The following is a 13,286-nucleotide window of genomic DNA, read 5'->3' as shown; positions in this document are numbered from 1 at the left end:
GTGAGCACAGAGGAAATGGCTCTCACAAGGCAGGGAGAGGAGGCTTAGAGCCCAGCCTCCGGACAGTTACCCTCCACCAGGGCAACGGTCTTTTGTTCCAGTAGCCCTAGTGCCCCTCACTTTGATAAGAAGAGCAGAGCCTTCTGAGCCACTGAAGCTCTGCAACAAATGAGCAAGAACAGAAATAAGGGTTGGCCTGGCCCGCAAGCATGAGGACCTGAGTTCTGCCCCTAGAACCCATGGTGAAGGCTGTCGTGTGGCACAGGCTTATAATCCCACCCTGGGAAACAGGTGACCCTGAGGCTCACTGGCCACCAGTCTTCTAGGTCAGTAAGAGACTGCCTCAAATAACAAGGGGGAATGGCTCCTAAAGAATGACGCCTGAAGCTGATCTCTGACCTCAACACACCAGGATGCACACTTACCCACATATATATCTGCACCCACACACATCTGCACGCACGCACGCACACACACACACACACACATCTGCACATACACACGCACGCACAGAATATGAAGTCAAGCCACCATAAGTTTCTCAGAACACACAGCCATTACTAATTACTATAGTCTCATGTATTTATATCAGAAATGAGAGGTGCTTTCCCCAACACCTGAAGCAAAGTGTTGAAATTTTCCAACGTCAATCTCTACTCACAGGGGAGATTAAATAAAAAACATTTCTTTCTAGATTCCTGAAGCAGCTCACCAGAGAAGGAGTGCCTCTGGATCATGAAGGCCTGGCTCAGAGCAACTTCCTCAGGGCAGCAGGCTGTGACAGGCAGGCCAGCTACTCCTAAAACAGCTACTGAAGCACAGTTATCAAGAACCCTGCCCAGAAAACTCAGTTCTACTGTCCTGACTATGAGGATGAAAAGGACCAACTCAGACCATTTATTAGGAGGACTTACTAAATTAATGTGCAAAGGTCATATGAAACACTGACATGAGCATAAGTCTCCTTCCCTGCGGACCCTAGTGCTCACAGCTAACTGGTAAGACTGTCAAGAGGCTGAGGTCGGGGAGTACAGAAACCTGACTGATGGAACAGACCAGTTCACAGGTAGCTACAGGGATGTGCTGACCACCATGGCTACGGCCCCTCCAACCACAGTGGGACCAGACCAAAGGGCAGGTGCCAAAGCCCCCATTCAGTTAGAGTAAGGAGTGGCATGAGATGGCTGTGTCTATACAAGGGTGGGCACTGTCTCAGTGTACTGCTTGAACCACCAGGAGCCCCAAGGCTCAGAACAGAAAACTGATCACGGAAGAGACAGAGCTCAGACATCTACTGATACAAGCTACACTTGAGGCTACCGCAAGAGCCCATGCAACTTAACTCTGTACACTCAGAGAAGAGGAGGGCTAGCCATACTTGGGTGGGCCAGAGGGCTAAAAGCACAACAGGCAGCATCTCTTCTCATCAAACTAGGTGTCCCATCACCCCGGCGATAGCAGGACACCCTGGATGGGGTTCACAGACAGCAGAAAGCACATCTCACAAGTCTGAGGCAACAGCCCAAGAACAGAGGCACTGTTAGGTAAGGGCTCCCAATCCTCCTTGTTCAGTGTCCTCCAGTGGTGCGAGATGGGAGAAGTTCTTGGGCTGTTTGACAAGAACACTAATAACCTCTGTAGGGATTCTGACCCAGCATACCCGAAACTTCAAGCCAGCCTGTGAAGGAGGGCCATTACACAGACAGGAACTGAGGTGGTGGTAGGAGGGTACTTCCCTGCAGGCCACGGTCAGGTAGCTAGAAAGAGTCAAAAAAGGCCTGGCACCAAGCTCACTTGTTTATGAGAGGATTGTCCTCGCTCTCCCCAGCCAGGTCTTACTTTGAAGGTCAGATGTGCTCTGGGGCCACTGTGCTCCACAGCACTCACAGTGGGGAGCAGGGACAGACTCTAGCTAAGTTATGGGGAGGGACGAACGTGTACAGCTGGAGGCATCCAGCCAGGACTAAGACTCAGATTACCAAAGAGCCTGGCCACTAAGGAAGGGCACACGAGAACGAGGCTAAACTAAGGATCCCCCAAGAAAGGCCCTAGGGTTCCATTTCTGAAAAAAGAGTAAAAACAAAAATGCACACTGTACTAATGCTTGCTGTCTATAGGTCTTCAGAAATAGCTGTTTTCTGTCACAGAGCCAACAAGAGCTGCAGTCCAGAAAGAGACAGCTCCCACGCTGGCTGGAACACCTCTCTGGAGGGCCAGTCTTTGAGCCGAAGCATGCATGCTCTTGACCCGACAGCCAACACACATTAATCCCTCCTCAACAGCATTTGCTAAGACAGACCTTCAAATGGACAGCACGACACCCAAGGACACAGGCTGAGAAGTTACCTCAGCCTGCTCAACAACTCCTAGTGGATTTGCTGTAACACACACAATGTCAACACCATAATAAGGAAGTCACTAATAAAAACCTCACACTGGGAGCTGTCACAGGGAAATCCAGTATCAAACATATAACCAGCCCCCAGTGGTCCTTCAGTGACCCTGTGCCTTCATCACTGGCTGTCACAAAGCCTGCTCCTTCTAGCCTTCCTTCTGGGCCCTACTCTGGTCCCTGCATTTCCACCTCCAAATTGTCAATCACACAGGCATAGCACATATGTGCACATGTGCACGCACAGGCATAAGAATGCACATCCTGACACAAATGCTTTCCCCCAGTTCCTACTCTGTGACAATCACCTCCCTCAGTAGGAGTGATAAGAGGGAGCACAGTATGGTGCCCTAGGGTCACAAACTTAATGCTATGAAGATTTGCAGAAAAGGAAATGCAACTGACACATAAATACCAGCCCCAAGACACCAAATGCCAAGGTCTTTTTCTATACCCACCAACACCATTTAACTAAGGAGCAGTCACCTTCAACAACTTACAGAGCCCAGGTTAATCTGGAAACTGAAGAATCTATAAAGGAAAAGATTGGATAACTGCATCTCAACATAAGATCATGAAAAGCCCCAATGAATGATAATTTTTAACATAAGCTGTAGTTATTGTTATTGTGTGTGTGTTATGTGTGCATGTGAGCACATTTGCCACAATGTACACATAGAGGTCAAAGGACAACTTTCTCCTCTTCTCCCATGAACAGGTTCTAGAAACTGAACTCATGTCATCGGGCTTACGTAGTAGCACAGTAAGTGCTTTAGCCAAGGGGCCATCTTGAGGGAGTCGGTTTTTCATTGTTTGGCTTTTTCCAGACAGGGCTTCTTGTGCATCCCTGGCTGTCCGGGAACTCACTCTGTAGACCAGGCTGGCCCTGAACTCACAGAGCTCTGCCTGCCTCTGCCTTCCAAGTGCTGGGATTAAGTCATGTACCACCACCACCCGGCTAGTTGGTAGGTTTTTGTGTCAGAGCAAGCAAGAACGTTGTGGCTGCAAGGGTGAATGTTGCATGTTAGGGAGAGCCCTGCCTTGGAGTAACAGGTTCTTTCACCCTAAAGCCTTTGTTAAAAAACAACCTTCTCAATGGGGTTCAACAGCTTCAAAAGTGCATGATGAAGAAAGAGAAGAGTCTGGCAAATACAGCAATGTTACATAGTACCCGACATGGCCAGGAACAAGACAGACATGGGCACAGTGGAGCTCCTCAGGCTGGGCCCACACCCCAGGTACAGCACAGTGCAAGACAATAAGACATTGTGTACCTGCTGACGGAGGAACACACCACCAGTAACAAGACAGTCTTGCACAAGCAAGACAAAAAGGAATAAAATGTTAGTTCCTAGCTAAGATAGTGAAAACTCTAAAGGACAGCTGAGACGGGCTGAAAACACTGGAAGACAAAGGACCTGGGAAGCAGAGGTTCTAAGAATTAGCTTACTTAAAATCTTCATTTAGGAGGCTGGAAGATGCTTGGCACTTAAAAGCACTGTTTGCTCTTTCATAGGACCTGGGTTCATTCATATCTCAGCACCCATAAAAGCTAGATAATCTTCTGGAATTCCAGTTCCAAGAGATCTGATGCCCTCTCCAGGCCTCTGCTGCACTGCTTGAATGCAGTACACAGACATAACACCCAGGCAAAATACTCATACACACAAAATAAAAAACTAACCTTTTAAAAAAGACCTTTATTTGAATACTAATTCAAACTATTAGTATAGTTAAGACACACAGAAGGCCATGTATGATAGTGTAACTGTTACTATCCCAGCACTTGGAGACATAGGATCACGAGTTTGAAGTCAGTCTGGGCCACAGAGCAAACATCTGTTTCAAAAAGAAACACTGAGTTAAAATTCACTATCTCATATTTTTTAATGCTTTTTAAGCTTTTAAAAGCTTTTATCTTTGGAGATTTACTATTATTTTAAAACTATGTGTGTGTTTTGTGCATGCGTGAGGGGCGTGTCTGTGGAATCCAGAAAAAGGTGTGGGACCCCCCCTCAAGATGGAGTTATAGAGAGTTGTGAACTGCCCAACTTGGGTCCTGGGTCCTCTCTTATCCATTGAGCAGTCTTCAGCTCTGACAAGTCACTGTCATCTTGATCAGAGAGAAGTGGGGACCAAAGGCTGGACTCAGATCTGTGTACCTTCTACAAAGAAGGTCACTCCAGAGGAAAAGGTCCTTGCTGCTTTTAAGGTAAGCATGTTATCAGCAAGACCCCCAGCCCATCTCAAATAAAAAGAGTCAAGGGACTCCTCCTAAGTTCCTGCATAACTCCTAAGGAGTCTTGACTGACCATAACAAACAGGTTAATTTAGGGCCACCAACATGGTCTTAAATACCCAACAGAAGAGCATAGCATAGAGTAGTACAATTACCAACATCCCAACACAAATTTTTGCCAGCACTGCCCAGATTGTCCTCCTGACCTGGGTTATCCAGGGCCTGGGTCGTCTAAAGATTTACATAGGAATCATTGAGGTGGCCACATTAGCCAATGTGTTAGGACTCTGTTCATCTGTCCAGGGTAAAATCCTACCTCCCACAAAACACAGGAGATGCAAGACAGCCCTATCCAAGTGGAACTCAACTAATGAACTGCACTTTCTCTCCAAAACCTGCTCAGATCCCTTCCTTCTAAATGCCCTGCTTGTACAGGTCACCCTAACTCCTTTGGGGGGCAGCCATGGCCTCCACCTGTGACTACTACTGAATGACTGTGTGATCCTGAAGATCATACACACCTTTGGAGAGCCCAAGCTTCTCTCTACTTCCCCATCCATCAGGTGGGAACAAGCACCTTGGCCTCCATCACTCCCTGGTTGTACGTGTTCAGGACTCCGGTATTTTAACCTCTTGTAAAGTTTGTGTCTTCTAGGGTTCAACAGTACTAGCCCATGTGAGACTTTGGCAATATTTACCCCCGGCACTGGAAGCCCCAATTCCCATAAGCCTCCCAGACTAGACAGTGCAAACCTTCTACAAAATTACTCCAAGTATTGTTCTCTTTTCGTGGCCTGCCAGGAACTCCTGCCAGAGTAATCAACTACAGACAGCACCAAGCATGCATCTCCCTTGCTCAGTTCAAAGAAGATACTAAAGAAGAGACTTCCAAACAACCCCCCAAGATTGGGTTCATGGCTCTGCTGGGGCAGAGGGTAGCAACAGGAATGGAGAGATCAAAAGGGGGAATGTGTGCCCGATGCAAGCCTGGTCCACAAGCTCCATTCCACCCAAACTGAGAAAGAGAATGGTTCACCAAACACATTAGAGAGAGCTGCTCCATCTGCATGGGGAAAATTCATACCCAGTGGTTCATCCTAATCAAACACCAACCAATCAGGACTATCCTCATTTACATGTGGGAATTACATGTCAAGAAACTGCAGTCTAACCAAAATGTAGTTCACCCTCACTAAACAAGGGCTCAACAACCCATCACCTTACACAGGTTGTCCTTCTACTCCCACCCCTGCTCTCTGCATGTGCTATGTCAATGGTTCTCGCCTGTAGGTCACAACCCCTTCGGGGGTCATATCAGATATCCTGCACACCAGATATTTACATCACAATTCATAACAGCAGCAAAATTAAAGTTATGAAGTAGCAATGAAATAATTTTACTGCAACATGAGGAACTGTATTAAAGGATCACAGCATGAGGAAGGTTGAGAACTACTATGCTAAATAAGCATGATTTGTTCTAACAAAAGAGGAGCCAGGGAGATGATCAGTGGATAAAGTGCCTACTGTGCTGGCACAGTCAATGGTGGCTGTGGTTGGTTGTGGGGTCTGTAACTCTGAGAGATGGAGATTGGCAGGGAAAAAACAGATCCTTGGAACACATCTGTCAGTCCACCTAGCCAATTAGTGAGTACAAGGTTCCGCAAGAGACGTTCTCTCAAAAGACAAGGTATAAAAGACACCCAGTATCAACACCAATCTCTCTCCTACACACACATGTACACACACAAAAGGAAAGACACAAGACGTTAAGAGAAAATACCTTCAAATATGTAACCTATAAAAAGATGTATTGTCTGGAAAACAGAATTGAATTACAATTTAAAACGAATACTTCAACAAACATTTCACTAAGGGTTGAATATGTGGGGCACTCGTCATCTGGAAACTGAGGCAGGAAGAGCTCCAGCTACAGGCCAACCTGGACTGCACAGTAACACAGTAGGAGTGTCTCAAAACAAACGAGAGAGAGGAATCTTCCACTACAGGAAAAGGCAGACAACAGGCTGTCAGTGAGGATGTGGGAAGCTGCACACTGCCAAGGATGTTAAATAGTATAACCACTTTGGGAAGAGTTGGCACTTTCCTAAAAAGCTAAACATAAGCTCACCATGTGACACAGCCATTCTCCTAGAATTCTCTATGAAATAAAAATGCGTGTCCACGCAGACATGCAGCAGAACTACAAGAGCCAAAGTGTAGACCCAATCCAAATGTCTACCAGCTAGTGACCAAATAAACGGGACGCAGACTACACACAGTGGCTCTCTGTTCAGCAGTCGGTGGAAGAATAACCTAATGCACAATGTCTACCCAAGACTCCACACACAGACCACGTGATGTGATCTTGTAGATAACCGGAGTTGCCACTGCATCTTCTGAGGCCTCATCTAGATGCCAGGCAGGCCTCCCTGGCACAAGGCCAGCCCATGAGCAACAGGCCTTGGTTTGGTTGTGATGTGCACTGACTGGCAGTAAAGACAACTCACCTAAACGTAGCCGCCACTAACTTTCAAATATGACCCTGACATACCGGTTAGATTTGTTGTTTTACTGCTTAAAAGTCCAAACAGAACGGGCAACTTCAGTTTACCTAAGAACAAGCCAAGTAGTCTCCAGGAGTTTTCTACACAGCTAATGTACAGAGAAAAAGAACATTGTGGCATCAGAAGCTTCTACCCATGGAAGCATTAAGAAATGCCCAGCAGGATGTTCCTTCAGAGAATGCGTACTTGCTTACTTAATCTATTCCACAAACAGACTCAGCACCCAGTACTTGCCAAATGTTATTCAAGGTGCCAAGAGCACAGCAGTGAAACAGATCAAGTGCCCTAGTCATGAAGCTTTACACTCTGCCTGGATTCAGTGCAAAGAGAAACAATAAGCAAAGACAAAGCAAATGTTTACGGTAGGAGTTCTGAGCCAAGAAAAATGGGTGAAATCAGTGGAATTCCAAACACAAGTGAGGTGTGAGAGGCAAAGCAGGCCTCAGGTTCAGTGACATTTGAACAGGTACCAGGAGGCAGGCAGGGAACCATCATGTCCTCAGAAGCCGGAAGAAGAGGGAGGCAGAGAATCAGAGAGTGCCACAGGGACCACCAGGCCAGGAGCAAGGGAGGCTCTACAGTCCAGGCAGTCAGAGCCTAATTTGGAGGGGGTGGAACTCTAGGGAAACCTTTGAAGGTTATTCTGTTTCTTTTGGTTTTCCTGGTGCTAGGATAGAGCCCAGGGCCTTGCACATACTAAGCAAGCATGCACCATTGAGTCACACCTCAGCCTTGGAAAGTTATTCTGAGAAGGGCCTGAGCTGGAGAGTTGTGTGTTATGCCTTCTCTGGAAGGTTGGGTGTATACATGGAGGCCACTGCAGGAATCCCACAGACAGAAAAAGGGCCTGTGATGTGGGGACCACCATAAAGGTAGGAAAGGCGAATAGATCCTAGACTTATTTCAAACCCAATAAAATAATTTTTGCTGAGACTGAATCAGTCATAGGGGGAGGGGGCGGAGAGTCAAAAGCCATCCATCTGTTAACTTAAGAACAAATAATCTCTTAGACCAAGTTCTGTGACTAGAGTGACTACTTGTATTGTGAGCAGACATAGACAGGGTGTGACCAGGGTAGGACAGGCAAGAAAAGGTGAGACACAGAAGAACACTTAGAGGAGGCAGGAAGTAAACAGACACAGAAAGATGCCAGGGAGGAGACGGTGCTCCACTGGGGTCGGTGAAGGATCCCAAGATGGCCGGGCAAAAACTTGCTCTAAAAGACATTGATTGTGTGTCTTTTGTGGAGATCACACCCCGAAACTAAAAGACAATTGCAAACTCCCTAAAGTCATGGAATGAGACCCTCCACACCAGGTTAGCTAATCTGCCTGAGAAACCACCAGTGATTGACCAGGCTTATTACAAGGCCAATGTGGCAAATGTGGCTTGGTGGATGATTCTGAAAAGAAGTATAATGCCCTGAAGATTCCAGTGCCTGAGGATAGGTGCACAGCCCTGGTGGACAATGAGGGAAGGGGGATGTGAGGAACTGTGCTGCGTTCGTCTGGATGCAGGTCAGGATGCAGAAGATGAGAAGCAGCTGGAGAAGGTTAAGGGCATCATCCCCGTTATCAGATGACCATTGAAGACTTGAATGAAGTCCTCCCAGGAACCAAGCTGGACAAGAAGTACCCGTAATGGCCTTGCCAGCCCATCGAGGACCTGTGGAACAGGCCAGGAGGGGACACCAGCCCTTCATTCCACACTCTGGACATGAAAATAAAACATTTACATACTATGAAAAAAAAGATACCAGGGAGACCTTCGGTCTGCAGTCTCTCAACCCTGCCCCCACTTTGCAGGTGGGGCACAGAGCTCAGCAGGTAAGAGAAAAGATGTTGGCGACCAGCCTGTGATGCCTCATGAAATCTCACACTCACACTAAATCATGTCACTCACATGAAGATACCATCTGCCAACAAAGAACTTTCCTAATACAACAGCCCTTCTGTGACGGCTAGGACAAACCAAAGGGCTTGCTTGCTAAATGCAGTAACTGGGTGCCTTGAAAAACTGTGCCATTCACGGCCCTGAGATCAGAAAAAGTTTAGGGAGATCTTCTTAGTAACTTCCTAACTATCCATTTCACAGCTGAGATCCCCCAAGAATAAAAATGGCCAAATGGCCTGGAAAACACAAGTACTCCTAACCAGCATGGGCAGAAACAGCAGGCACACCTACAAAGCCAGACTTGCTAAAGCAGTCCTGTAATCTCAGTTACTTTAAAGGCTGGGGCAGGACAACTCCAAATATAAGTGTAGCCTGGGCATCTTAGTGAGTCTCAAAAAGTAAAGACAGGGCTGGATACACAGCTCCACAGCTGAGCACTTGCTGGGCTCCTGTAAGGGCCGGGGTTCCATTCCCACCATGGGGAGGCAAGACAGGTTTCCTCTTCTTGCCTGTCCTGCCACAAACCCCCTCAAGCTCTTCCAACTGTTCAGTCACTGGCTACTACCTGCTCCCTCCTACACATAAGTTCATTTGTTTTAAGAAAACACACTTCACAGTTACTTTGTTTTTGTACTTTCAGACTGAGTAGGAAATCCAAATCTATAAACTCTCACCTACAGGGCAAACCCACCAGGTACTGCAGAGTTGCTGGCTCTACTGTCTTCTTTCTTCTTTCAAAATTTATAACACAAGATCTGTCCCCGGTGAAAGGTGACTGACCACCTGAAAAGGACCATTACTTCTTAGATGGTAGATGCTTCACCATATCCTGGTGACCATGTGCTATCTCACAGAGGAAAGCTACAGACAGTGGACATGAACTGTCTCTGCTGAATGAGCACACAGTAGGAGAAACTTGTCTCTCCTAACACATCTTGGGTCAGGAGCCCATCTTTTTCTCTGAAACAAAGAAATCTGCTGGGGGTGGGGGCTAAGCTAAAACTTAAGACGTAAACAAATGGATGGGCTGGATTTAGTATCACTGAGCATTTTTCATGATTAACCATTTTTATGGTGAGCATCAAATTATTCTGACTAGGTGATTCACCACCTAAGCCACTGCTGCAGGCTTCCCCAGCTGCCCAGCTGGCACGGTGCACATTCCACACAAGGGCTTCAAGTACTGACAGATCCTCTGCAGAGGTGGTCTCTCTCCACCACAGTCCACAAAGCAGGGCGTTAAGAATCTTCCCATTATGGTTAAAACCTACTAAAATGGCTCTGTAGCCTCAAAATGTTATTAAAACAACTCAGCAATATTTTCAAACTCTCATCTCTTCTGTTTCCTCCAAACCTTTGAGAACTCTGCATTCTTTATATGTCCACAGTATAGCACTATTCACTGTCCAAAGAAAAATGAGGCTAGAAAGATAACTCGGCTCATAAAATGCTTGCCAGAGAAGCATGAGGAGGATCCATGTGAAAAGCAGCAATGGGGAGGTGAGTATAGCATTGCTCACTAGCTAGACACACTAGTCCAACTGGTAAGCCCCAGGTCCCAGTGAGAGACCCTATATGAAAATAAGCCAAGGTAGGCAGCTCTGGTGGACTGACTCCTGAGACTCATCTCCACCGGTAGCAAACATGCACATACACGAGCATACACACACACAATGACAAACACGGGCTCTGCTTTCATCTTAAAATGAGCAGACTGGCGGCTAGGGAAGTGTTCGAGGAGATCTGAAGCAAGAAGTTTTTAAATAAGTAAGAGGAAGCATTGTTTGGGGAGCAAACACTGAGAGAATTATAACGCATAGTACTGAAGTGTTGTTAAGAGTGGGCTGGCCTTTGGCTGGGTTTCTGACCTGCTTTCACTAGCTTCTCCTTCAAAACATAAGAAGATGAAGGAGGAATGAGGTGGAACGGGGAGGAGTGCATGCCAAAGCTTCAGCCCCAGGGACATAAAAATGGCATCAAGTGCACAGTCAAGTCAGACTTCCCGAGGGAGGGAGGGAGGGAGGGAGGGAGGGAGGGAGGGAGGGAGGGAGGGAGGGAGGGAGGGAGGGAGGGAGGGAGGGAGGAAGGGAAAAAGAAAAAGAAATATTTTATTTTAAAGAGACTGCTTTTACCTTTCTCTGAAATTACTTTGTTTTCTGAAACTCCGAGAAGAGATGTACTTTCCGAGTCTGGGACACCATCAGCACATTTTCTTATGATGCTACCTCAAAGTCATGAGAATTCCCCACCAACACCCCAAACTCCAACAGGCCTGCAAGAAGGCACACTGCACCCTGCTGCTGCCCTGCCCACAGGACGGTAAGAAAGGGAATATCACACATGTCCAAGCACTAACTACCAGAGTAACTCATCCTTTCCCTTTAGTCACAGCTGATGCCTCAGAGCTTGGAGCTTTATCTTCGGAAGGGTACTGATAAAATGCCTGTGAAAGTTAAAATGTCTATGCTCAAATTTAAGGGTCTAGGGAATATAATCAGGTAAGTAGATGTCCCTACAGGTACTAAATACTCATCCAGAATTCCTACTGTGCATAGTACTTGGGGGAAAGTTCTCAGTACCTGGAACATACTGGATCCAAACATGATTATTGGGTGCAACTTTCCTGAGGGGACCAGGGAGCACCTGGGCAGGGTGGGGCAGCCTCCAGACCAGCTCTGCCACATCTGTTCACCTGCCTGCAGGTGAAGTCTGGTAAGGTTTTCTTTCAGTTGCCAAGCATGGGGGAGGGGGAGCTACTGCTGAACTATGCAAGTCTCCCAACTTTAAGGAGAGACACAGCCACTTCCCTGAGAAAGTCCATCTAAAGACAAAGCAACGAAAGCCTTTAAATATGAAATGCCTAGGCGGCTACAGGAGGGGGCTGGGAGGATGCCCATTCATCCAAGGGCTCAAAGCAGAGCACAGGGCAGGATGTGCTGTAGACCCTGGGAATCCCGGGGCCTAGCACCCAGCACCAGGTTTTGCAAACAGTGCTTCCTGTTTAGAAAAGGTAACTTCATAAGGTCACATACATATACTGAATTATCAAAAGCCAAATATCACACCTGTGACATTTGAGAGACTCTACCTGCACCCGTACTTTGAGAGATAGCGCCGCAAGCCGTCAACTAACATGTCAACACTTCCCAAGAGTTCGTGGTTTGCAAAACTACTCGATTCTTAAGTTATGCTTTAAAAATTACTTTTCTTTTTTGTAGCAGAGAAATAATCCGTGTGTGTGTGTGTGTGTGTGTGTGTGTGTGTGTGTGTGTGTGTGTGTGTGTGTGTGTTGGGAGAAAGAACATGTGCAGAAGAAGGCTGTCCAAGCGCGAACTCGCAGGCAGAGCAGCCCGTACGTCTCAGGAAAGAGCCTACAGGCACAGGAAGATCCGGCCTGACAGAGCTTAGTCCTTAAGCGGCTTGGCCGGCCACCTGCCACTCCGGCTTGTCTGTTACTAGAGGAAGAGCACCTGCGCTCAGCCGAGGGCCGGGGCCTGCCCACGGGACTGCGGCCGGTCAGCGCGCAGCTCAGCCCGCAGAAGAAGCCGACCCGCGGGGGAAGGCCGGTCCCGGGCCAGCAGCTCTAACAGCACAGAGAGAGCTGGTCCGGACCGCCGCGGGCAGGACCCAGAGCTCGGCACCGGTTGCACAGCGGGTCCAAAGTCACCCGAGGAAAGGTCGGAGACCGACGGTGTCAGCCTAAGTGGGAGCTGCCCCGCCCAGCCGCGCCCCCCGACCCTGTCGGCAGCACTTACAGGTGACGATGGGCTTGTTCTCCATGGTGTAGACCACCGGCGGCTGCGGCTCCTCAGGGGCGTCCATGGGCGTCCGGCGTCACCGGCCCGGCCCCCCGGCCCCCATGGGCACCCGAGGCCGCGCGGGGCCAGCTGAGCCCGCGCCTCCGCGCCGCCGGCCCCAGGCAGCTCCTAAGCCGGCCGCCCGCCGCCGCCGGCCGCGTCCACTTCCGGCCCCGGCGCCGCCGCGTGACCACTTCCGGGGCGCGCGACTTAAAGGGGCGGGCCCCGCCGCCGCCTGCCCTCCTACGGAAAAGGCCCCGTGCGGGGCGGGCGGGGTGAGATGAGGCTGCTGTAGCTGTTTCGGGCCTGGAAGCGCCTCTGCCTCGAGGCTCGGGCACTCCCGAGGGTTGCGGGGAACAGCGGGTGATGCACCTGCCTGCGCTCCGTGACCCGCGCTT

At 48.5% G+C, this 13,286-nt stretch overlaps 1 protein-coding gene across 2 annotated transcripts in view; it reads right to left on the bottom strand.

Annotated features, from left to right (window-relative positions):
* Trappc10 (trafficking protein particle complex subunit 10) overlaps positions 1–13,031 on the bottom strand; it is a 60,087-nt gene extending 47,056 nt beyond the window's left edge. Inside the window, exon 1 of one of the 2 annotated variants that reach the window (XM_040732049.1) lies at positions 12,847–13,031. In XM_040732049.1, coding sequence (XP_040587983.1) covers positions 12,847–12,913 — 67 coding nt within the window. In that variant the 5' untranslated portion in view covers positions 12,914–13,031. The remainder of the gene's footprint in view (positions 1–12,846) is intronic. The other variant, XM_040732050.1, reaches the window with a different exon arrangement.
* Positions 13,032–13,286: the final 255 nt, after the last annotated feature.

The sequence above is a fragment of the Mesocricetus auratus genome, unplaced genomic scaffold (assembly GCF_017639785.1).
Source record: "Mesocricetus auratus isolate SY011 unplaced genomic scaffold, BCM_Maur_2.0 Super-Scaffold_100027, whole genome shotgun sequence".
NCBI classification, from domain to species: domain Eukaryota; kingdom Metazoa; phylum Chordata; class Mammalia; order Rodentia; family Cricetidae; genus Mesocricetus; species Mesocricetus auratus.
Note: the sequence above shows the minus strand (reverse complement) of the source record. Positions and strands in the feature narration are given on the sequence as shown.